The sequence below is a fragment of the Montipora capricornis genome, chromosome 8 (genome assembly GCF_036669925.1).
Source record: "Montipora capricornis isolate CH-2021 chromosome 8, ASM3666992v2, whole genome shotgun sequence".
In the NCBI taxonomy this organism is placed as follows: Eukaryota; Metazoa; Cnidaria; class Anthozoa; order Scleractinia; family Acroporidae; genus Montipora; species Montipora capricornis.
In genome coordinates, this window is record NC_090890.1 from 32107545 (window position 1) to 32131484 (window position 23940).

General features: G+C 35.8%; 1 protein-coding gene across 2 annotated transcripts in view; it reads left to right on the forward strand.

The window, feature by feature from the left end:
- The first annotated feature begins 395 nt into the window (after window positions 1-395).
- Window positions 396-23940, forward strand: part of LOC138059442 (oxysterol-binding protein-related protein 8-like) — a 32043-nt gene continuing 8498 nt past the window's right edge. Inside the window, exons 1-14 of one of the 2 annotated variants that reach the window (XM_068905045.1) lie at window positions 396-594; window positions 796-868; window positions 4319-4420; window positions 14496-14593; window positions 15178-15249; window positions 15501-15602; window positions 16570-16650; window positions 16822-17029; window positions 18079-18151; window positions 18852-18916; window positions 19182-19210; window positions 19931-19985; window positions 20302-20381; window positions 22570-22635. In XM_068905045.1, the coding sequence (XP_068761146.1) occupies window positions 481-594; window positions 796-868; window positions 4319-4420; window positions 14496-14593; window positions 15178-15249; window positions 15501-15602; window positions 16570-16650; window positions 16822-17029; window positions 18079-18151; window positions 18852-18916; window positions 19182-19210; window positions 19931-19985; window positions 20302-20381; window positions 22570-22635 (1218 nt within the window). In that variant the 5' untranslated portion in view covers window positions 396-480. Of the gene's footprint in view, window positions 595-795; window positions 869-1207; window positions 1369-4318; window positions 4421-14495; window positions 14594-15177; window positions 15250-15500; window positions 15603-16569; window positions 16651-16821; window positions 17030-18078; window positions 18152-18851; window positions 18917-19181; window positions 19211-19930; window positions 19986-20301; window positions 20382-22569; window positions 22636-23940 lie in introns of those variants that run through there. The other variant, XM_068905046.1, reaches the window with a different exon arrangement.

Sequence of the window (23940 nt, forward strand, 5' to 3'; positions counted from 1 at the left end):
TGGCTAAATGCCATTTTCGCACACGGACAAATCTATTTTTCAATTAACAAGTAAGCTACACCGGGGTTGCGGGGAGGGGGTGGGAACAAACGGGAAATGAAGGGAACAACTGTAGCCACTGCATTGAAAACAAAACTTTCTGTAATTGTGAAGATTCTTGTCAAGTCCTGGCTTGTGACAGAGTCTTAGAGAAAAGGATCACTTTCTAAAATACCTATGAACACCTTAGGAAAAAGACAAAATAATAATTTCCAACTTGTGCTTTCGTGGTTCGCGTGGCCTGAATTATTTTTCCTTCCAAATAAGATTTTTTTCCTGGGGCTTACCATCCCTACCCTAGAGAGGCAATGGCACTTTCGCTGCCAATCATTATTCGGCAGAAAAAATTACCGGACACACAAACGATTAGCACAATTAATTTACATGTGCATTCACGGCTAAATAGCTAACCGGAGTTTCTGAGCTTGCAAAAATCAAAGAATGGAAGATGAAAACGAATCAGCGTTATTTTCACCGACATTAGATTCGACGCAAAATCCATTCGTTTTCGTGGAACACTGGGGAAAGAAGCAAGGTGTCACCAGTGGGTATGAGGTATGCAAATATCGCTATTAAACCGAAATAACACGACATTAACAAATTCTTCTAGAAGTGAACTCTCTTCGTTTGAATTCTGCGGCTTTTGTGGTTGCTATACCATATTCTTTGGTCTCAAACAGGTAGGAAACTACCTATTTATTGGCTTCTCAAGATGTAAACATATCTAATAACAATATCGAATTCTTGCTTTCGTAGAGTGACACCTCAAGCAGCGACGATGACAAAATCGATCATTCTTCGGCCTCCGGATTCTACCCGATTCACCCTGGTATGAAAAACGAACGAGACTCCACTGCAATTAATTAAATTTTTAGCTTTACTCGTATAGTCTCAATACGAACACCTGGATTCTTGATTTCCATAATTGTAGCTCCCAGTGTGCTTTGATTTGAGAAGAATCGGTACCGAACCGGAATTGTCACCGGAAATCTGTTTCGCTTAATAGGTGTATTTCACCTGCGCGACCTTTTGATAGGCGAGTTTGATGTCTTAGGAGCACAGAACGCTTCTCACAGCCTTATAAAAAAAAAAAACAGTGAAGTTCACGGAAAATTAAGAACGCGATCTCTTTTGATACCAGGTGTGAATGAATGTCACGTAAGTTGACGTCTTTGCCCTGCCTAGTACTGCGCTTTAAAATTCTTGTGTGTTACCGGTCGCCGCCATCTTGACTTGACGTTCGGTCTTCCGTCAGTGAATTTCTGGCTTGCCAGACCTTAGTTCATGGAAAATATCCGATTATGAGTGTTCGAAAGAATGAGGAACGAGGTATTTGGGTTTTTATTGTTTTGCAATCCTTTGGGAATTCTTATAATTGTATAAGATGACAATTGTTATATCCGTGTATCATGGGATCTGGTAAATTTAACCTAACTAATGTACTTTTTCAGTTGGGTATCACACATTGCCTGTAAGCTGAACTTCTTTTATTTATGACTTGATTTCATGTTACATTGGGTGAAAAAGTTCTGAGATAGAAGCTGACGTTTTTTCGAGATTTCATTTAATATGTCAGGTCTCTAATTCACACAACCTATATGAAAGTGACCTGAAAGCTACAAGTTAAACTTTCGTTAAATTCTGATCTAGCGGCGTAGTTTGATTGTGCTCGGCAGAGCAATAATTCGAAAATACGGCAAACCATTACAAACAGTGGTTTTTTAAATTTAAATATTCATTTGGGCCTTCCACATTAGAACCTTGATCTTCTTTCTAGCTCGCTTGCTTTCGCAATAGTCATTGAATTTTCAAGCCATGTCTTGTCCGATTATTTGTTTAAGCTTTTGTGAAATAAACCTTGATGACAGTTATAGTAGCAATGAATATTGGTGAAAGACCCTTCCCTACTTAAAAGTATAATGCTTTTCGAAATTTTCCGAACACCTTATAGTGAATATTTTCTCTTTGCGAGTGTCTCGATATTTCTTGAAGGATTCTTGAAGGGATTCTTCAAGGACAAGGAAGTAAGTTAAACCTTCAAGTTCGGGACTTGTACATTTCTGTGGGGGTTCTGGAAAAAAAGAGCTAACTCTATTTGCATGGAACCGGAATTTCAAAACATTTCGCTGTCGATCTTTTTAGAGGCCTAAGGAAATGAATTATTTGTGAGATGAGCATGTTCTGACAGGCTTTGAAATGCTGTGGTTTTCAAAGATTGGTAAGCTTGCGTACTTGTAAGCAAGAATTTCAAGGAGAAAAATTTGTTTGAAATATGTCAAATAACGGGAATGCAGTCCAAAAAGAAGAACACGCCAGCGGAAAGCGAGCTAAAAATAACTCGAATTGGAAAAAATTCAGGTCTTTCTCCTTGGGTAAGTAGTATTTGTTCAAATTAGGCATACGTAACCTTACGTTGATTGAAAATTAACAACACAAATTTAATTTTACGCTCGCCCCGAGCCTCATTTTAAGTAGCAATTGCAACCAAGGCCTTTTGATTTTCTTGGGAATCAAGTGTTTATATGGAAACACGGTTTTATGCACTGTTTGAAGTATCTTGATGTATGTTGTCATTAATTAAGGAACAAAATTTTAATTTTTTCAACTAAAGTTGACCGGATTTTGTCAGTGGATTTGTTAAAGGTCAATTTTTTAGCTTATCTACGCAATAGTTTATTGCTTTTTATAGGTACTCTTCTCTCTCTATATACAACATATATTACCAACAATAGTTTCTTTGATCATGTGGGAAATATTTGCTTTCCAATTTTTTGCACCAACTTTATTTTGAAATTTTAATTTTTTGGTCACCCGTTGCTGGTGCGTTAATTTGCACATCTTCATGAACTGATGTAATCACTTCATCTTAGGAATCATGCCTATGACTATAATGGTTAGCTATGAAATCTGAAAGTTAATTTTTACCAGAATAACTGTATCTAGAATGTTGAACCTGTCAGTGCGAACAATAAAATGACATGTCCGACAATGTATAATTTGCATGAAAGTTTTGTTATTGAGGAAGCCTTTCGATCATGCATCTTTAATAACTTGAAAACAGTTTGAACATTGTTATGTTAATTCTATTTATTGGTAACAAATTCCCATATATAAAATTTGCATTCACACCTTTGAAGATGGGGGTAAAGTTTATCACTGTCATATATAATAATTTGTTGTTGTATATGTTGCAGTTAAATTTTTTTCATGGTTAAAAGATTTTCACACCAGGGTTGTTTTTTACTTTCCTTTATGTTAACGTGATAGACATTATCATAATCTGAAACAAAGGAAGGTAAAAAACAAACAAGTTTGAAAAATTTTTAACCAAGGAGAATTTTTACTGTAAGTAACATATACTTTCATTCTAAAATACTTTTTTAAGTGGGAACCCTCATGATGTTTGTAATGATTTCTGGTCAAAATTCAATAAATTTCACCTTGCTTAAAGCATATTCAAATGGTTTCTACATCAACTACATGTAGATATTCATGAGATGTTAAAATTAGTATTTTAGGCCTTCACAGATGAAGAGCCACATCCTTTTATGTGGATATACTGTGAATAAACCGTTATTATATTATTATTATTATTATTATTATTAGTACTTGTAACCTCATGTACCATTTCAAGTAAAAATTCTATCGCAAAAGGATCAGGCAGCATAATTTATGTTTTTACCAACTTTATGCCAGTCACACCACAAAAACCAGGAAACATTCACCCAACGTTTGAATCAAGTTTGCACACATTTTTTTTCGTGGCAATCCATTGCTAGAAAAAGGTCTAACCAAAGCAGAAGAAATTGCTTAGACTGAGGGGAGGTATCATGAGCCATCAAAAGAAAGCTACATGTGTATTTTGTTTGTTGCTGTTGGTAAGCCCTGTAGAAATATAAAAACAATCCGCTAATGTATCATAATGCATTTACAAGTTTGCTATGTGTATCCTTTTGTAAAATCTAAATTCACTGAAGATCTGTCTTATTAGAGATAAAAATTATTGTGAACATGTATGACAATGTGCTGAAATAAACCTGAAAATCTGAGTACCACTGGTGGAATTTAAGCCTGTGACTTTTTAGGTTCGAGATAGCGTAATGCTCTAACCACTAAATTGCACCAGAGACTCTTTGATTGTGGAATAATTTATTGTTTTTAGAGCACACCCATGGGAAACTTGGAGAGACAATTTTGTCACATTTTGTTTGATTACTGGTAAGTCATTCTACGTTTACGTGACTTAGTTACCAAAAGCCTTTCTTTCTCTTTGTTGTAGCTGATACCTCTGCTCTTTTACCTGGGAACTGGTCGCGAGGGAGGACCAATGGTGATAATAGCGAAGAAGGACATGGCTCTCCTCAGGGAGGGAGTCCTTTGGGTAGGTACAATTTATAAGAAATTATGATTTTATTTGATCTCCAAAACACCTCCCTGGAAGAATCGAAAGATTTAATTTAGGCACCAGAATGTTGGGAGATACCGAACACAAGATCCAGTCTAGATTTTGGAGGAAACTATACCATGGCAAGTCAGTCTGCAACTCCCCTTAGCTACCATGTTATCCAGTTACACCCTAACCCTATCCATGTTATGCATTTACTGAAAGAGTCATGGTAGAAAGCTCAGTTCCTTTTTATCTTAAACCGAAGGCCCTTTACTTCTGTAAGGTTGTACCGTAATTCCTATTTTAATGCGACAGTACACCATAACGTTAACATACATTTGTATTAAATCTGATGGATAGATATAAGAGCAGTAACAAAGAGAAAATTAATTATTGAGATACATGTATATATGTCTACATTAGTCATTCCCCTTTGCACTTTTCAGCAATAATATTTTGCAATGCTTTTGGGAGGGACTTTGTCCATGCTGCTTTAATGCAGTTTATAATCAGTTACCGGTAAGTGAGAGATGCTCATATGTCCAGAACACGTCCCTCACTGTCCTTTCACCCTTGAAGCAGTCCTCATTGATTGAGTAAGTTGTAAACTTATTTTCTGGCTTTAGACAGAATAAAATCTGTAAGTGCCACTCTTTGGAGGGAAAGGGTTGGAATAATGATTGGATACTTTTTCTTAATGTCTCACACAATTTGATTGCTAGCAAGCTGGGCACTGAGTGAGACAGGGTCGATATATAGTTTATTGTGCTTGTCAGAGAAGACTTGAAAGTCTAACCATTTGCCGATGTCATGACAAACGCAGGACTTATTTCTCGGCTTAAGACCATGAGGGTTGGTCTGGCTGGGGTTGGCATCTGTAATTTCTCATATGGCACTTCTATGTGACCCACAAGAATGGGTCTCTGAACTGTTTTGGTGATTTGGTCTGATCTGTCTCTTTTTGTGTGCAGAGGGTACAGTCCTGTACTTGTGGTTCTTACTTGTTCATAGTTCTAGGAGTGACAGCTGCGATTTGTGCCATAATAGAATAATAAATTTAAAATCTGTCATTCACATCCATATACTGGGGATCTTAAGATTTTACGAAAGCGAAGGCAACAACGCCGCAAAACAATGATGTCGTTGGTTAAAAGAGCATAAATGATTGTGCTGCACGTGCAGCACAGATTTTAGCACATAATAATTATTCTTGTGGTACTCCGCATCATTAGTATAATTTGTTATCTTAAAATGAAGTCTGCTCTAAAACAAGCATCCTTTAAAGATAATATGTGCATTGAAGTAAAACTTTCCAAGAGAAGTGGGAAGCTAACGAGTGTACAGCTCAGGCCTGAAGAACAATGGATGGAGTAGACTGGATCCAACTTAAGGTTGTTGATTCTATTAGGTTGTGTTCCATTAAAGTATATAATTATACTTGAATATTGTTCATTATTAAAAACTGAATTACGTATATCAGATTTCCAGCATTTTCATTGGCTTGTTGGACAGAGTGTATCAGTTCATATACCTGCTGTACCTAATATGGTCAAGGAACTCGTTAGCAATAAAGCAAGCTGAAAACATTTTTGCAGCTCTGAGAAAAAAATAATGGCTGACAAAAGCCGTTTTGGACTGGACTTGACCAAGGCAAAAATTGATGCTTTAGTGGAAGAGTTGTTGATCCTAGAGTTTTTGATAAACAATTATTATTCTAACATATATTAAATACAAGGTGTAAGGGTAATTATTATTCTACTTGGGCTTGCTGGATATAAAATGATTATAACCAACTTGGCGCTACATGCCCTCTTGGTTATCTATCAATTCATATCCAGGGCACCCTCGTTGAATAATTGTTGATTACAGTCAAACCAAGTGAAGCGTACCCCTTAAGATTGCATTAATGAAGTGATTATTTGAAACTTGAACCCGCTAGTCGTTTCAAGAATGCAATAATGAATTGATTATTCGAATATTGAACTCGCTCGCTCGATCCAAGAATACGGCTAAATTCGCTAACGGCTTCTGTTTTCGAAGAATCAATTCACTGTTGCGACTAGTAGGTTTCAAACCTACTAGTCTTTTCTAGAATGCAATACTGAATCGATTTTTCGGAAACGGAACCCGTTAGCCGTATTCTTGGATCGAACGAGCGAGTTCAATATTCGAATAATCAATTCATTATTGCATTCTTGAAACGACTAGCGGGTTCAAGTTTCAAATAATCAGTTCATTAATGCAATCTTGAGGGGTACGCTTCACTTGGTTTGACTGTAATTATCTCCAGCAGAATAAACAGGATATTAACAAATCGAAGACTTTTGTAGTGAAAATGCAAGCTTGGACTTTTCACTTTGTTCCAGAAACTTTAATTTTTGTGTGGTTAATTTGTTTTTTATTCTTCTGTTGTAGTTTTTAATGTAAACAGTCTTCTTCTGAATCAGTTTTGCTCTCTGTATAAATATATGTTTAGTACATATTAAAGCGGTGAATAGCGTTGAAGGCGTACTCTGATTGGCTACTAAAACTTTCAATATCCTTAGTTTGCTATGAACCTCCAAGCAACTCGTGTGGGATTTGCACCCAGAAATATTGTAATCTTTGCCGGAATGAATGAGTCTACAATGAAATCATCTTTTTGAGCTACGTTATCTTACTGTCTTAAGTATGTATACTGCTTTGTGGCTTGGTAAATATCCACTACTAGCCTTGTCCACTTTGGTGAAGTAAATTTGTCTATCTCTATGGACTAGTTTAATTTGCTACTCCGAGTTTCTGATGCTTCTGGTGAAGCAATCATCCTGAAGGCAACTGCCAAGGATAATGGATACATAAATATTGTATTGTATTGTATTGTATTGTACATGTAGCTTGTGAAATATTTTAACGTAACTGCACATCTACTGTAGCTTAATACCAGCTGTCATAATTATTTTAAGTTCAGCTAAGCTACATGTATCATGTGCAGCTTATTTATAACCTTTGTTTGGGTCCATTATACAAAAACGTTGTTGCATGTTGAAAAATCAAAATTGAATTGATTTGAAAAACGTTTATCCTGAGGAAAAACTTGAATTGCAACAGATGTTTTCTTGGATTGATTCACTCAGCAGCCTTCTGCTATATAATATCATGCAACCAATTTCCTTTTGATATTTTCACATAATTTTCTTTACAAAAAAATTCAAACTTGGAAAAAACTGAAACAAGCGAACAAACCAACAAAAAAACCAGTTGTATTATGTGAAAACTTGTAACGGTACTGGATTACTGAACATAGTGGAAATTTCCGAAGAAAGGTCGAAAAAATATTATTTTAAAGAGATGGTGTTTGGTGGCAAAGCTTGCTTCAGGGGATATGTACACTCTAAATTTTTAATTGTGGATAAAAAAGTAATTTTTTAAGATAAGTAAAAGCCAACACTATATTTTTAGCAACGAGATTGTAAATAAAATGCCCTTTGCCAGCTAATAAAAATTATACATGTTCTGTGTTTTCATTAATAATGGGGAAAAACAATGCAAATTTGTTTGGGCTGAGGAAACAATGTTTATTTACAATGTGCATAATGAACACTCAGACATAAATTTCTCTGCAAAGCATGTTGTTCTAGGCAATTTTTAAATTTTATCATTGTAGAATGATTACTTTTTAATCTTATACTAGAGATGATCTCTTGGCAATCCGCACATAATTTTAAGAGAATGTCTTTGCCATGTACATGTGTGTCTCAATCCCCTATAAGAATATCTTAATGAGCTTACAATGTATTAAGTCCTTAAGTTTCTTCGTTAAAAGGTCCTTTGTTCTTGATGTTAATTCTGCAATCGAATATTATGCCATGCACAACAAGCTGCATATAGAGCTAGATAATACACATGTATATATAATGATTCAAGTTGCCTTTTATTTTCTCTTTATTCTGAATAACAAATTGTCTTAAAAATAATAATTATTGGGCATTGCATTATTAAATATTTTGGTATCTTTTATTGCGTGCACTTGTGTGGTTACATAATTTTGCAGTCATTTGGCTTCATTAATTTACCATAAAGCTAAGAATGATTTGAAACTGTTTGGAAATTTGCTTATCTAAAGCTCTGCAATAATTTTTCAAAAGCCCTTTTTAATCCCTTGTTGAAATAACGTTCAAATTGCATATTTTGTGTGTCTGTAAAAGGGTGTTTTTTCTCATTCAATAGAGTTGAATGTGTAGTCTTTCATTAATGCATATATAAAAAAGGAAAATTTTGGCAAATACTGCGATGTCAGTGAGGAAGGATATTAAGGGTAAACAAAAACAAGGTAGGAAATCATATCCACTTCATTTAGTTCACTAGTCCGTGCAACATTTACAGCAGACTTAAAATAGTATTTAATATTGTTATTTGCATTTCTTTGCCAAGACTTTGAATTAATGTTTTGATATTAAAGTTTTACACAGTACCTTTCCTGTGATCATTATAAGTCTAATGTCAGAAGAAAGAAATATTATTTTGGTGCTTATAGTTTCACATCACTGAACTGTATCTTGCTAAATTTGCATAATTTTTAGTCAAAAGCTAAGGAAGTAATATTTATTTTCCAGCTGAATTTTATAAACAGTTTTTGTGGTCTGCAAAACTTGTTATTCTTTTCATTTTTTAACTTTGGTAGTGAAGCTGGGTGTAAAATATCTTTTATTGAGTCATTTTTGTGGGAGGTGCACTGTAAGTGCAATATTCACATTGTTATCGGGGCTGTCTGAGTGAGTGAGTGTAAGATTTGTAGGCCTGCAGTGTGTGCATGAATTACAAAACTATTTTACAGTTTTCTTGAATTATAACAAAATTGATGTTTGTTTTCGGCCCACTTGTTGCCTTTTTCCTTCTTAATTTTCTTAACAAAAAGAGAATTAAAACTGTTCGAGTATAAATTGTCAAAGTAACAGACATATTTAAATTCTTAAATGTCTTAAATCAACATCCCGTCTATGGAGACCATGTTTTAAGCTCACATTCCACAGACATTCTGCAGGTCAAATAAACAAGAAAAAAAATTCACCAGTCGACGATAGTATATTTATTCTTTAAAGCCGAGGTCAACTTCTCTGCCTGCATTGAAAAACATTCAACAGTAATTTCTTCTTAACGGAAAAGTAAAACAGTAGAAAACTATTTTTATCTTTATCATTGCGATCGATCAATAAAAAAGGTACATTTCATCAGCTTTTTTGTTTTGAAATCCCTACGGTGCTGTGCGCAAAAATTTTGCCCAGTAATAGAAAAGACGAGCTCTTCTGAATAAATGAAACATTTAAAAAAATTCCAACTTAGTTTTCACATAATTTATGTCAAAATCTTTTAGTAATCGAGTTGAAGTGTAAGGTGTTCGGCAGCGCTACTTTAATCTTGCTTTATCTATGGGATTTAATTGGTAAACATGTAAATTATATCGGCTAGTCTGTGTCTGTTGATTTCTCTGATAGTCTCTTTCTTCTCTTGTATTAATTTATTCATGCAAATTCTCACTCCACTTTTCTTTTAAAAAATCATATCTGTATGAAAAATAGAGAAGCCGAAGCCTCCTTTGTGTTGAAGGTGAGAGGGAAAACAAAGATGAAAAGCCTTTTCAAGTCCTCGTGTCATTTAACAACTGCTTCAATCAACCGGAAAATAACTGGGTGAAACCAATTGGAGGCTTTCAGTTGCTGAAGGCAAATGGCAGATTGAATCTGAGAATTCATTTCTCTGGTCAAAATAATACTAGCTTGAAATGACACTATCTGGATCACAGACGTAAACAATCAATCAATTATATAATGAGTTCTTACAATGATATAAGAGGTACTTATTAGAGGTACTTATTAGGAATGATAGTTGAAGGTGGGCAGTGTTATTGAGGCAGGGAGGAGGTTAAAATTTTCTCAAGATGGAAGGTTGGAGCATGAACTACTATAAACTAAATGGACAGCTACGAAATGACAGGAACATTGTTCACTTTTTACACTAAATTAACTCCTTAACTGTTATCTTGTTGGCTAATGCATGGCAGCATGACAATGAGAAAAAGTCAATGTCATATAACATTAAGATTCCTTTCTGTTCACTGACCTTTGGTTTCTTGTAGAATCCTGACAGATACCACCTTATCACTTCTTTCATTCTGCTGTAAGCATTTTCCTCTCTAGCAGCCCTGAAAAAGACATGCACTGCAATTTTCAAACTTTTATAAACACCTTTAATTTCTGAATTGATTTTTTAAAACAAACATATAAAAAAGCTGCATAAATGATGCACCTGTCCATTGTAATAATAATTATTATATTATACAACTATACCTGGATAAAATGTCAGAATGGAAATAGAAATCAGAGAGCTTGTCCAGAAAAGATCTTGGCTCCAGAATAAAGGTTGGTAAAGTAACTCTTGAAAGATCGATGCCTGGCTTAACCTAACAACAATATGAAGCCAGCAGTAGAGGCATTAGCCATGTTGATCTCCTTTGAAATAGAGGTGACCATGGTAGTGTTGCACAAAACCAATGAAAGGATTTCTCCCAAAGTGAAATCTAAGAAATTCTTTTGTATAAGAAAGTTAACATTAGGATCTGATGACAAGACAAAACAAGACAAGTGGGTGACCGCAGTCGAAGGCAACCTGAAGGCTCCTTTTTCATTTGCGTGACATTTGCTATTTTCTTTGTTCAGCTAAAAATACACACTGTATTTGGTTCTCCAAACAGTTTATCTTTTACAGTCTTTATTTTGCTCTTATATAAAGTGTCTGTAAACAGAACTTGTTGTCAAGTTGAAACATCATACTTGACATATTAAAGGTTATATCAGTATAAAATGACACCTGACTAATAATAATTGTTTGAAATCCTATGTAATTGATCTTATGTACACTTTCAGCTGCAGCGACTACTTTCTGCAAGATTGATTCCTTTGTGAAAAGGGTTTTTTATTTTAGTTTTTAAAACCCTTCATAAACAACACCTTGAAACTCGCTCAAAACTACTGTATTAATTTATTCAAATTATCAGTAACAATTGCCAGCGGGCTCTCCTGTTATCAGATCAGAACACTATGATTCACTGTTTATATTATGTATAATACATAGACAGTAGAAAAGGAAAAAAAACTTGGTGAGAATTAACCCTGAACGCTCCATTTTTTCCTACATTATCTAATATTGAGCTCATTTCACTTTTTATCCCTCGATGTTACTACAGTTATTCAAAATCTTTTTTCAGTTTTATATAGCCCACCCTTTCATCCTTTAAATGCCTATTTTTCACAATAGCAATATCAACTTCTATCCACTACTTGCGTATAATGCACTCAAATGTTATTTCCTTATAAAAATCCAGCCGAGTTGACATTGCTAGGCAAATATTATAAGCATCTATATCAAACACAACAAGACCAGGGTGTACCATGTTCACCACCCACATGTATGCAATACGTTCCTATATTTTTGTCATGTAGTCAGGTGTTGGTTTCTATTACCGGTACATGTAAGTATAAAATTGAGAGTGCTTCTAGTTTTAATCCTCAAGAACCCAAGAAGTGTTTTAGGTGTCGTAAATTCATGACATCAACGCAGTCAGGCTTGTTATTTTAAATTTATGAATGACAGGTGGAATCATCATGGCAATTTTTTTACATTGTGTCTCATAAACATACATGGTTAAGTATTTCACTTGTCTATGTCATAGCATTTGTTTTAGAAAGAAAATGCTACCTGCAGCTGAATCTATCTGTTTGTGCATATGAGTGGCAATTGTTATTTAACTGATGATACTGAACTGGACTAATAATAATTTTTTATTATATTGTGTTGAACTTCTGTCTCTGATCAACTCCCACAGAGCTAGAACCATAGGAATAAGTTTTGTTATTATGTGTGGAAAGTTCTTTATTTTTGTTTCAACAACGTAATGATTTTTTCAATTTGAATTATTAAAGTGGTATATATTCATCATTCAATAATATTGTGCTATTTTTAAAATTTAGAGTCAAGAGATTTTGAATCTAGAAATTGCTTTTGGTGTATGATTACTGGGCAGACATTGTTTAGAATTAATTTTTATCAAATGACTGTATCCATGAATGTAAAAAAAAAGCTTTACATAATACATAAATATATTGGGCCCAAGCCTAAGATACATATACTGTGTGTACAAATGCCAACTTGAAAATAGCAAAGGTTTTCAAGGACTTTTGTTATGGGTCATAGAGATATATACATGTAAATTAACTTAAAGGTCTTAAAACAAGCTCAGTCTTAATATGGATGTTTTTTAATTAAACCTGCAGCATATGGTCTAAAGTCCTTCCAGTTTTATTGTATACGGACTAATTGAACTTAAGGCCTTATTTCACAGCATTTTGTTCACAAAATCTGCATGGTGTTAAAGAACCTATTAAACTCTGTTTACAAAGAATAGGGCACAGAGTTTCTGGGGTACAGGTTTGGTAATGGATTATATACTGCATGTATCTCATACAGTCTCGAGGCAGTTTTTATCATAGTACATTGTAATTATAATTATTCTCTGCGGTGAGATTGGACATCAGCGTGCATTAAATAATGCATAGATTTAGCCAAGCCTAAAAGCGAAGCTCCCGTTTCTAACCCAGTTCTAAAGCAATATCGTGTTTATGAAAATAATTATGCTTCTGCATAAAGTACAAAATTAATTGTCAATAGCGTGTACACATGTGTATGTAGTTTACAGTGGTCAAACAGATCAAATACCTCTAAGCTGACAGCAGCAAACAAGCAAGCCTTGTAGACAATAAGGTTCCAACAATTTTAATCAACAGCTAAAACTGAAATTACATGCACAGTAATCTCTTTCACAACATTTTCCATTTGACTGACAATCTTTACTCCTCTCTTCAGTTCAGAACAACGGCAAAAATCTTTATTAATTAAAAAGTAAACCTAAAGTGTAGTAAATTCACTTACTTGATGGCAATTTCACAGTCCACCAAAGAGGCTCACAACTGGACATCCATTTCTCACAGAAAGCCTATAAATGTGATTGTTCTCAGGCCTTCTTTTGTTAGCTAGTTTTACAAAATATGTGAGGCAGTGCATGTGACATACTAAGAAGGAGAACATTACCCGAAAGCTAACCATTGTTGTTTTGTCTCTCACTCTATTTCTCTCAGCTTTACGCTGATTTTCATTGAAACTTTCTCTTCTTCTCCTTCCTCTGCTTCTCTCAAGGATTTGTACGGTTGAATTTCTCGTTGCTCATCACTAATATGATTTCCTGCCAGAAAAACGCAGGTTGCCAAATGCAGGTTGCCAAATGCAAAGCTGGCTTGCGATTTCCGGCCAAGGAAAATTGCCAGAACACTCCCATCCCCAGAGGCTGTCCTGCCTCCCCACCTCCACCCCAACAGTCTGTATGGCGGGACGTATGTGACGTCATAACCCAAATTTCTCGCAAGTGCTTTGCGCACTTTAGCTCAGCTAATAACAATTTTGATAATGCTAATTGGCATTGCGAACCGATTTGTATTATCGGAAATTCTGTCTTCAGAAATTTGGAGGTCTAGCTATGCTCCCTAAATTAAAGGCATCATCATTTTCAACTCAGTTACTGAAAATTAAGACCAGCCAGAGTCTTGGTCCGACAGGGGTTTTGAACTCACAATCACCTGCACAAAAGTCTGATGGCTCAACCAGAGTTCTGTGCCAGTGGGTGTCAGTGGTTTAACCTAAGGTTAAAACCTAGGGAACCCAAGCTCCATTGTTTTTTACCTTGCACCTCTGTGCAAAACCAGTCCAAATAAATAAAGAAGTAAAATTATTATAAGTTAATATAAATGTTTGAGTGGAAAATACTTTGAATATGGCTAGAAGGTACGTGTATATCACCTAGCTTTATATATAATTATATGTTCAATGTATCTTTTTCAATTTGTTTCAATTGCTTTAATGAGCAAGTTGCCTATTAGTTTGTTATTAGTATTGTAGAGAATAGCCATCTGCGGTTAATTATGTGAAAATAAATATACAGTCAATAATGATCATGTTACAGTAGCTCTAAGTTCCTTATTTTCAGCTCAAGATGAAACAGAGCTCAGTTTTAAATTTGAGGGGTCCAGCTCAAGAAATTCATCTTTGCCAGTCAAGTTGGACAAAAAAGACAAAGAGCGGCTGGTCAGTTGATATTTTTTTGCATTTTTTTTTTATTTTAATTAAGGTGAAGTTAAACTCGCTACCAGGCAATTGTAGTCAATTTGGTTCACCCTCCTATTTGACTTTTGTGGGGTCTTTGCTCTAGTGTCAAGAGCTGGTAAATGTGTTACATCACACTTGTGCTTGTAATTAACCTTGCAGTTTGTTAATCTTAATTTGCTTTTTCAAAAACTAAAAATAACTTCTACATGTACAGTACCATTATAGTCATCAACAGAAACATTGGCATTACCGGGTACATATTAATTTTATACCATTCAGGGAAACAAAGGATCCAAAATAATAACAATTATTATTCTTACAAAGCTACATTACACCATTATCTCAACAGAACAAAATGCCTTGAATATAAGCTGAGTAAGTGCATGAAAGATAATACTTTAATCTCCAGATTGAGTCCCTAAAAAATAACAATAGTAATCTCAGAATTAAGTGACTTTAAAACGCTGACTTTTGAACCCTAAATAATCATAATTTTGTGCCAAAGTCAAGGCAAACACAGCTCTTGTTTTGCAAATTTTATTTTCTCTCTTATTTATTTGCAGCAACAAATTGACAAGAAACCAATGGAAGGGTCCCCTTCATTACCAAGAAAAGCTTCCAAGGAATCATTCAAGGTACTTAAACCAGGATTTATGGATGATTCATTTTGAAGTGAATTAACTTATTCACTCCTTAGGTGCTCCAGGACACTCCCAGTATTATTTTTCCTCTTTTGCTTTTTACATTACTTTGCAAGCCATTGCTTGCTCAAACTTGAAAAGTCCTTGAAAATGCATTGGACCTTTGAAAAATAAAATCCAGGTTTAAAAGAGTACTTTTCACAAGAGGCCCTAAAATATTTCCAATGACTTGTGCATATGTGTAGGCAATGAAAGAGAGTTACAGGCGAGAACAAAAGCGACGGATAAAGGAGCTTTCAAGTGCACTGAAGGACCCTTCTGTCATTATTCTTTCATCCTGGCTTAAGGTAAGGCTCTGCACTTTACACTTCAGGGATGGCATTAACTTATTCAATCCGCAGGTGCCCTAGTATGTCCCCAGTTGAAATCGTCAGGCGTTAGACAGAGTAACGTAAATTCTGTCAAGTCTCAAGTGCTCCCAGGAGTCAGTGGGTTAAAATTTCTAGAAGCCTGCTGTTTTTGAAGAGTACATGACTGTATGTTTAATTCATATTGAACAATGATTTCCTCAGTGCTCTTTCTTGCTGGCAGGTACCCTGACTAATTTTCTTTTTTTCAATTTTTGCAAGATATGCTATCTGGTCAGATGGGGGCATTAAAGTACATATTTTCTCTTTCCATCAAAAGAGTGACTGAGATGGTTAATAAAAATTTCCCTGGTTGCTTCAGTACCAAGTACTGTACCTCATAGTCATTTTTTTGGTTGTGCCTCACATTGCTTGTCATGCAGTTTTACATATTTTTTTTGTATGAAGATGTCATTTTAACCCATTGACTCCAGGGGGTTCCCCATGGACAAGTAAAATTGTCTGGCATAAGACAGAGTAAAGTACCAAGTACGGCCAGTTCAGGCTGGCTTGGGAGTCAAAGAGTTAGCATTATAATAATTCTTGTCATAGTGACAAACATAAAGAGTTTATTAATTTGGATAGATCTTTGAGGTCACTTTTTCCAAAGAGAACAGAAATAATATTCATGGGGTCAAACCCAAACTTAATTGAAAAAAATGCTTCAGTATATGCATGCATGCATGCATCAATTGACTAGATGTAGTCTAGGTATGATAACTTATTTAAAAATACATGTAGATCTATCCAGCTCAAGGAAAGTTTATTTTGTAGACTGTACATTTTTATGCTAATGGTTCATACATGTAGCTTCACTTGATTAAATGTATTTGTATGAATTACTGTTGGTATTCAGTGGGTAATAATGTATTAAGTGGTGTTTCCTTTTTTTCCTAATGATTATTAGGTGCGTGGGACACTGAAAGGTTGGCAGAAATTTTGGTGTGTGGTGAAACCAGGAATGCTACTTATTTACAAAAGTGCAAAGGTGTTTATAAAATGTCACTCATCCTCTTGTTTGCATGAAGAAAATTTTTATTATACCCTTCCTCCTGCCTGTTGTTTTTAAAAGTTTTCTGTACAGCAATGTATAAAGACAACACTAATCTCAATGGTATTATTTTCATGACATTGCATTCTCATTTGTCCTGACCAACAGCATGGTCAGTGGGTTGGCACTGTACTCTTAAATGGCTGTGAGATACTCCAACGACCCTCCAAGAAAGAAGGATTTTGCTTTAAGATCTACCATCCTTTGGAGCACTACATGTGGGCAACAAAGGGTCCAAAAGGGGAGATGGCTGGGTCCATTGCCCAACCCATGCCGAAAGATCATCTTATTTTACGAGCAGACTCAGAATCGGATGGTAAGTAGAGGCTATAACAGTCTAAATAAGTAAATAAATGTAGTCACTGGCTGTCCATGGATATGAAGAAAAAATATATATTCATCTATAAATTCAATTTCTTAGTACATGTACCTGTAGTACCTGTACATGAAATAGCAACCAGTTATAGATATTATGCATGGTTCAAGGCTAAAAGCACTACCAAGGCAGCATAGTTTTTTCTCTTGATGAATAATAATAATAATAATAATAATTATAATAATTATAATAATTATAATTATTATTATAATTATTCTTATTATTATTAACCCATTGACTCCCAGGGGTTCCCCATTGACGAGTAAAATCGTCTGGCATTAGACAAGTCTGGCCGGTTTCGGCCGGTTCGGATGTCAAAGGGTTTAAAAGAGGAATAATCATTGACAGTGTGTCCTTGGTCAGGGACAAAAAAAGGGTTCATAGAAACTGGCTGTGTGTAAAGAGTACGAAGTGAAAAATTAGGAAAAATTACTATCATATATGCTCATCTACAGTCCAGTTAGTAGATACAGTACTGTAGCTGTCCAAGACAAAAAAGGACTGACTAGGCAGTCATTTTTGCCAGTAGGTTTTGGTTTGTATATGTAGTATATTGCTTTGTAGATGTAGTAGTATATTGCGTAGTAGTCTTGTCTTTGGCCATTGAAAACTGAATCAATCCTACGTTTTACTTAGCATTACAATGAGATCGCTAGGAAAATGTGTAAGACTGACATTGTTCAAACAAAGCTTTCACAAACCATGTTTTTGCCGCATGTGTTTAATACACAAAAGTTGATGGGACAGAGGGGGCTTTACTGGAGAGGGGAGCTTATTATGAACTTGAGGATATGGGTGGGTGGGGGGGGGGGGGGGGGCTTATTAGAGCGTTTACAGTATTTTCAAAGTGCTAATTGATGCAGTTAAATTTTGCCTCAGATTGATGCCAATGAGGCTAAAGCCATGGGAAACCTCTGTACATGTGTGCAGTCAAAGGGTCTGTCAATCCAGGGCCCTTAACTGTTCAATCGCATTTTTTTTCTACATAGGCAAGTGTTGGCTGGATGCATTGGAAGTGGCTCAAAACCAGGGTTATAGCATTCAGAAAGAAAACAAAGGAATGTAAGTGTCAACGAAAAAATAGTGTTTGTGTCTCACTTGCAGATTTTTGTTCTGCAAATGATGAATTAGATGTTCTGATCTTTTTCCCAAAGTTTTTTTATATCATCAGACTAAAAAACTGTTAATAAAGACAAAGGTTCCAAAGTTACATTGTCTGAATCATGAGAAGATTGATTCATATTATTTCAATTTCATCCCTCAGTTTTGACCTGTACTGTACATGGACATTGCAGATGCACCCTATAATTATTATTTCGTTGTTATTTAGAGCTGGAAGTCCCCACTTTGATTGTTGTGGATGTAAATGTCTGTTTGGACTTTGCATTCTCTCCCACTGGCAATATGTTAGAAAAAAAGGCATGGGGACTCCAGTGATAAATCCTTTTAACAGCTGCGTCAAAGCAGCTAGAACCATTACTATTAGGTATTGATGTGAATTGTCAAGACGTTATCTTTGCTAAGTGTATTGGTGGTTCAGAAATTATTCGGATGACAGCACAGGTCTACGTAGAATTCATCATTCATTTTTTTTGTTTTTGCAATCACTATACTTGGCAAAGGTTCTGTAAAGTTGGTGATAGACAAACTTTTAAATGGTTGGTTATAATCATTACATGCATGCACCAGAATTTGAAGACAAAATAATTTAAGAATAACTATTAACACTTTTTAATAATAATTTTGCTCTGCCAAATGATAGGCTCAGTGAACTCTATGGAAAAGATGATAAGGAAGACCGAGATGAAGAGCAAGGAATAATTCCTGGTACACAAAGTTGTATAGAGTTGCTGAGTTAAATGAATGGCATGAAAAATTATAAAAATTTAATGGTTGCGATAACTTACGGTAAACTGTTTCCATGTGCTGGTGATTGTGTCAACTTTGTCATGGAGTAGAGTGGTGCAAAGCTTACAGTAATTAGTTTTGACTTCAGTCATTTTACCATAGTACACTGCAGAATTAATATTGTCAAATAGATCAGACTAGACAAAACTTTTTATCATCTCTATTAATTTTATTTTTTGGACAGATCAGGACGAAGACAGCAATGATGCAATGGTCAGTTCTCTACTATTATAATTAAGTTTTCCTTTCTCCAATTTTTTCCAACACGGTATCTCATTTTGTTAATTTATTTCAAGTTTCTTATTGGTCATGAACGGGTCTGCTAAATCTGCGAGCCAGCAAGCCATGTGAGCCATGCGAATTTCGCATTTCAAATGGCGCTAATAAACAGTTATTAAGTTTAAGCACCCATTTTAAAACAGTTAGCTTTCAATAACTGTGTGACTCGCATGGCTCGCCATGTTGCCTCGCATGACTCGCCGGCCTTGGCTCGCACGACTCGCAGTCATGGCTCGCATGGCTCGCAGCCTTGGCTCGCATGACTCGCAGTCATGGCTCGCATGACTCGCAGCCTTGGCTCGCATGACTCGCAGCCTTGGCTCGCATGACTCGCAGTCATGGCTCGCATGACTCGCAGCCTTGGCTCGCATGACTCGCAGCCTTGGCTCGCATGACTCGCAGTCATGGCTCGCATGACTCGCATGGCTCGCTGGCTCACAGGTTTATAATACTCGTTGTGAACCCTTTGTTAAACAAGAGTCCAGTGAACTCTACCCCTAATACCAGAAAAGGCTTAATAAAATATTATTATCTAATTTAGGCCTTGCTCAATGCTAGTCTTTGACTACAATAGCAAGCAAGGAAAGGTTATAGTTGTCAAAGACCGAATTAAATTTTGAAATATGAATCCATGAATAGTTTTGTTGTCTTCAGGAAAAATCAGATTCTGAAAATGAATTGGATGACACAGTTGGTCCGTTGGGAAAAGGTGAGTGCTGTAAAGGCATACAGTACTAGTGTTGGTGGCTGTGCAAATCTTTTGGCATTCGGTATAATTTAATAATGTTCAATTATTATTTGAATCCCACTATAGAGCGTTTTCACATGACGTCACGGCGGCCATGTTGGCCTTCCAAAACAAAGAAATGGCAGCCATGATGGTGTACCAAACTAATCCCCCGGGAATTGATCTCTATTATTATGCAAATAATTTCTTTTGTTTCAGTAATCCAATATGGCTGCTGGTCACGTGAGTGACTTAGATGTAAATGTACGTTAGATCAATTTGTTATGTTTCTTTACAGAGCCCGAAGATGAAGCTGACGAGGGGCCAATTGTTGAAACAAATTATGTGAAAGAAAAGGGTGAAGAGTACTTAGGACAGGTAACTCAATGAACAATTTTGATTACAATGTAACCTTTATCAACTCTGTAAGAAATAATGTCCCATAATTTTCATAAGTTCAACCTCAAAAAACAGATATTGCATTTCTAGCTTTCCAATCAGTTTACTCCATCTTGGTTATCTGCTCATGAATATACCATATATGCCCTAATATGGAAACTGACTGGGTGAAGTGTTGCCAAGCTGAAAAATTTGTGCAAGTGTCCAAGCATTCAGAATTTAATGGAAATTAAATTATTTTAGAGTGAAACTGGTTGTTCGTTTGTGCACCACTTTGCAATATTGTCATGCAATGTTGCATTTTTGATTGGCACTTTGCTGCGAGAAAGTTGAAGGTGCAAATTTCGCAACTTACGCACAGTTAAAGTCCAATGGTATGCCTCGAACTGAAATTACATGTACCTTGTGAACCTTGTCCATACTCGTTTTGGAATTGATAACTTTAACATTTTGGAAGGCCTCTCAAATTGTTTTGGAAATGATTAATTTCTTCAAAGGAAGTTTACTTGGGGAATCCAGTATTGGCGAACGGAAACCAGTTGCGCTGAATGCTAAGAAATTGTGTTGTTGAATAGATATTTCAACCCCCAAGTAATTCCTGAATTAAATTATTGTAATTTTTTTTAGGTCAATGAAGGCATATTTTGAGACAACATTTAACAGTTTTCAATTGATTTCACAGAACTTGCGCGGTAATTCCAGGTTTGCAAACAATCATGCCAGCGATACTTTTGTGGATATTTTAATTTAAAAATTATTTTTGTCACAGCCTCGCGAATCCTACCCAATGTAGAGCTATTATGCCGTAAATTTATATATAATTTTTTGTAAAAAATAGAGTTCAAGGTTGTTTTGAATGGCTACAAATACGTGACTCTGGGAAGGTAAACACTGGGCAGCAAGTTGAAATTTGAACTTGCAACTTCCTTGGAGCAAAGTGCTAATCAAAACACCAACATTGTGTCACAAAATTGCAAAGTGGCGTGCAAATGAACAACCGGTTTCATTGTATGTAATAGAACAAAAACTGTTCCATTCACGCTTTTTGGATATGACACAGGTTACAGGGTGGGGGGGGGGCGGGGAGTTTACTAAGAATTTGTGATTATGAAGATTGTTTTATCGTGAATCACAGTTACAGTCATATTTCCTCCCCAAAACGATGTCCCCTTTAACCCATTGACTCCTTGGAGCAAGACAATGTTACTTGTTTAATGGGGAAGGGGAGGGGGGTGTTGTAGTTCTGGAGTCATTGGGTTTTAAAATTAAGGACGGTGCCTACTTTTGTTATTGCGTGTAAGTTCTGCGCGTCTCGAGATACTGGGATTTCCTATCAGCGGTGCCAATTAATAAAGGAATATTTTGGCGTGATTCAAAACTATGCAGAGAAAACAGAACTTAACAAGTTATCTTTGTATCCAAAAAGAAAATTAGGGATAACCATGCATTTTTCAGAGATGATTAAGCTTCAATTTGAAAAAGAACGCCATACATTGCTTTGCATTTTAAAGCTTTTTACAAATATTGTTGATTAATTATCTTCGAAAAATGCTTGGTTAACCCCAATTTTCTTATTGGATTTTAATACATGTAACACTTGTTAAGATCTGCTTTTCCCGCATATTCAGTAAACCACACAAAAATACCTTTGAATTAGTAGGCACCGTCCTTAAGAAGTAGTGAAAGGAAAGACTTGAAGGGTGAAGGGGACGTGAAGCCATGTTCTCTGCAATACCTGGGCAGTGCTTTACAAGCAATTGCAAAAAGAGTTAAGACACTCACTGTTAACAACCATACAATGCATGTCATTCAAGTCAGTGCATACCCAACCCCCCTTCCTCCAAACAAAGTTGTTTCCTTCATTGCCACTTGGCATTCAAACCAAAGGGTATCAACATTAAAAAAGGGGGGAGGGGAAGGAGGGGTGTTGTGATGTTTCTCTTGAACTGGAAAAGAGATTTTAGGAAGAAGAGGTGAATTTTTGATTCACTGTCTCAACCTTTTTGCAACTGCTTGTAGCTATTGAACTATCATGCCAACTGGGAGGTAGTCATAATAAAATAGTACAGTCTCAGTGAAGCTGACTCATTCTCTTCAAGCTTAGGGTTAGTTGGGGACTTTTATGTACATTTATTAACAGTGTAAGGTTTTTTTGTTTATATGTAAGGCTGGTGAGGCATTGGAAGAGATTGAAGATGAAAATAAGAGTATCCTCTGGGCTCTGCTGAAACAGGTAAGTGTGCTCTACAGAATTAATGTTCATCCTCATCATGCACCCTTTTGTACTTGTTCTTCATACATATGTATTCTCTTCCGTACATGTACCTTCCTAACCTTGACCAGATAATGCTTAAGGTGGGCATGCAGTCACAGCCTTATTGCAGTTCTCTTTGGCATTTGTACAATTTCAGTTTGGTTCGGAGTAGAAGTGTGCCTTAAACACCAAGATGCACTGTAAAATGATGTCGCTTCATGCTGTGCTATTGTTCGCATTCATTCAAGTATTATTGAAGATGGTGATCAGCAAAAAGAATGACGGAGATTGATTTGATTAACAGAGTTGATTAAGAAATCATCCCAACATGCCTAAGGCACCAGACCTAACATGCGTCTTTCTAAAATTTTCACTCTCATCTTCAGGGGTTTGAATAAGATCTGAAGTTGGCAACCAGTTGAGTAGAGTAACAGACTGTTGTCATTGTCAAAATGAATTTTAATCTTAGGTGTGAAAGTATCTGTCTTTAATTACTTCAATTACAGCATTTAAGGACAAAAGTAGCTGGCTTCTCCAAGTGAAATAGGAGATGCTTTTGTTACTTAAGATCTCGCTCAAATTCTTGTTTTTGCAAATCTTGAATCAGTAGCCTGTAAAATGTATTTCCCCGAAAAAAAAAAAGCTAGAATCACCTTTCTTTATTACCGGCCATAATCCATGCATGTAAAATGATTGACGCATCATGTCAATCACACTTGAAAGGATCAGGTGTCAATTGGCGGCGTTCACGCACAGTCTGCTACCTAAGAATGTGCCCAAATGCTGATTGGCTCAGCATACTTGCCTTTCAAGTAGGGGGGTGCAGTTATTCAGCAGACCGTGAACTGCATGCTAAATCTTCAAGCTCGATTTCCTAAGGGTTTATTTTGATGCCAAAATTACAACTTCCCACCCTGAAAGGTTTTAAGATATCTCTTCCAAATTTTCAGTTCTAATACATGATTGTACTACCCCAAATACCATATGAGGAATTTTTCTTTTGTCTTCGGAGACTGATTTTTTGGCACTTTTTCTGCCCAAATTAAGTATCAGATTAGAGTTTCCACTTTAGTGCATGATATTTCCTTTAATTCCTAACATATCAAAAATTCCTCACACAGTATTGGAGTGCATTCATCTGTGACTAAGATGCAACGAAGTCCGGTTGTTTTTGCAATAAAGCAGCAGACTCGGTCAGTCTGAGTTTGAGGCCTCAAAACTAAAAGGCAATATTAAATACCAAAAAAATAAAATTTTATTCAAATAATTCAATCTATTAGCTTT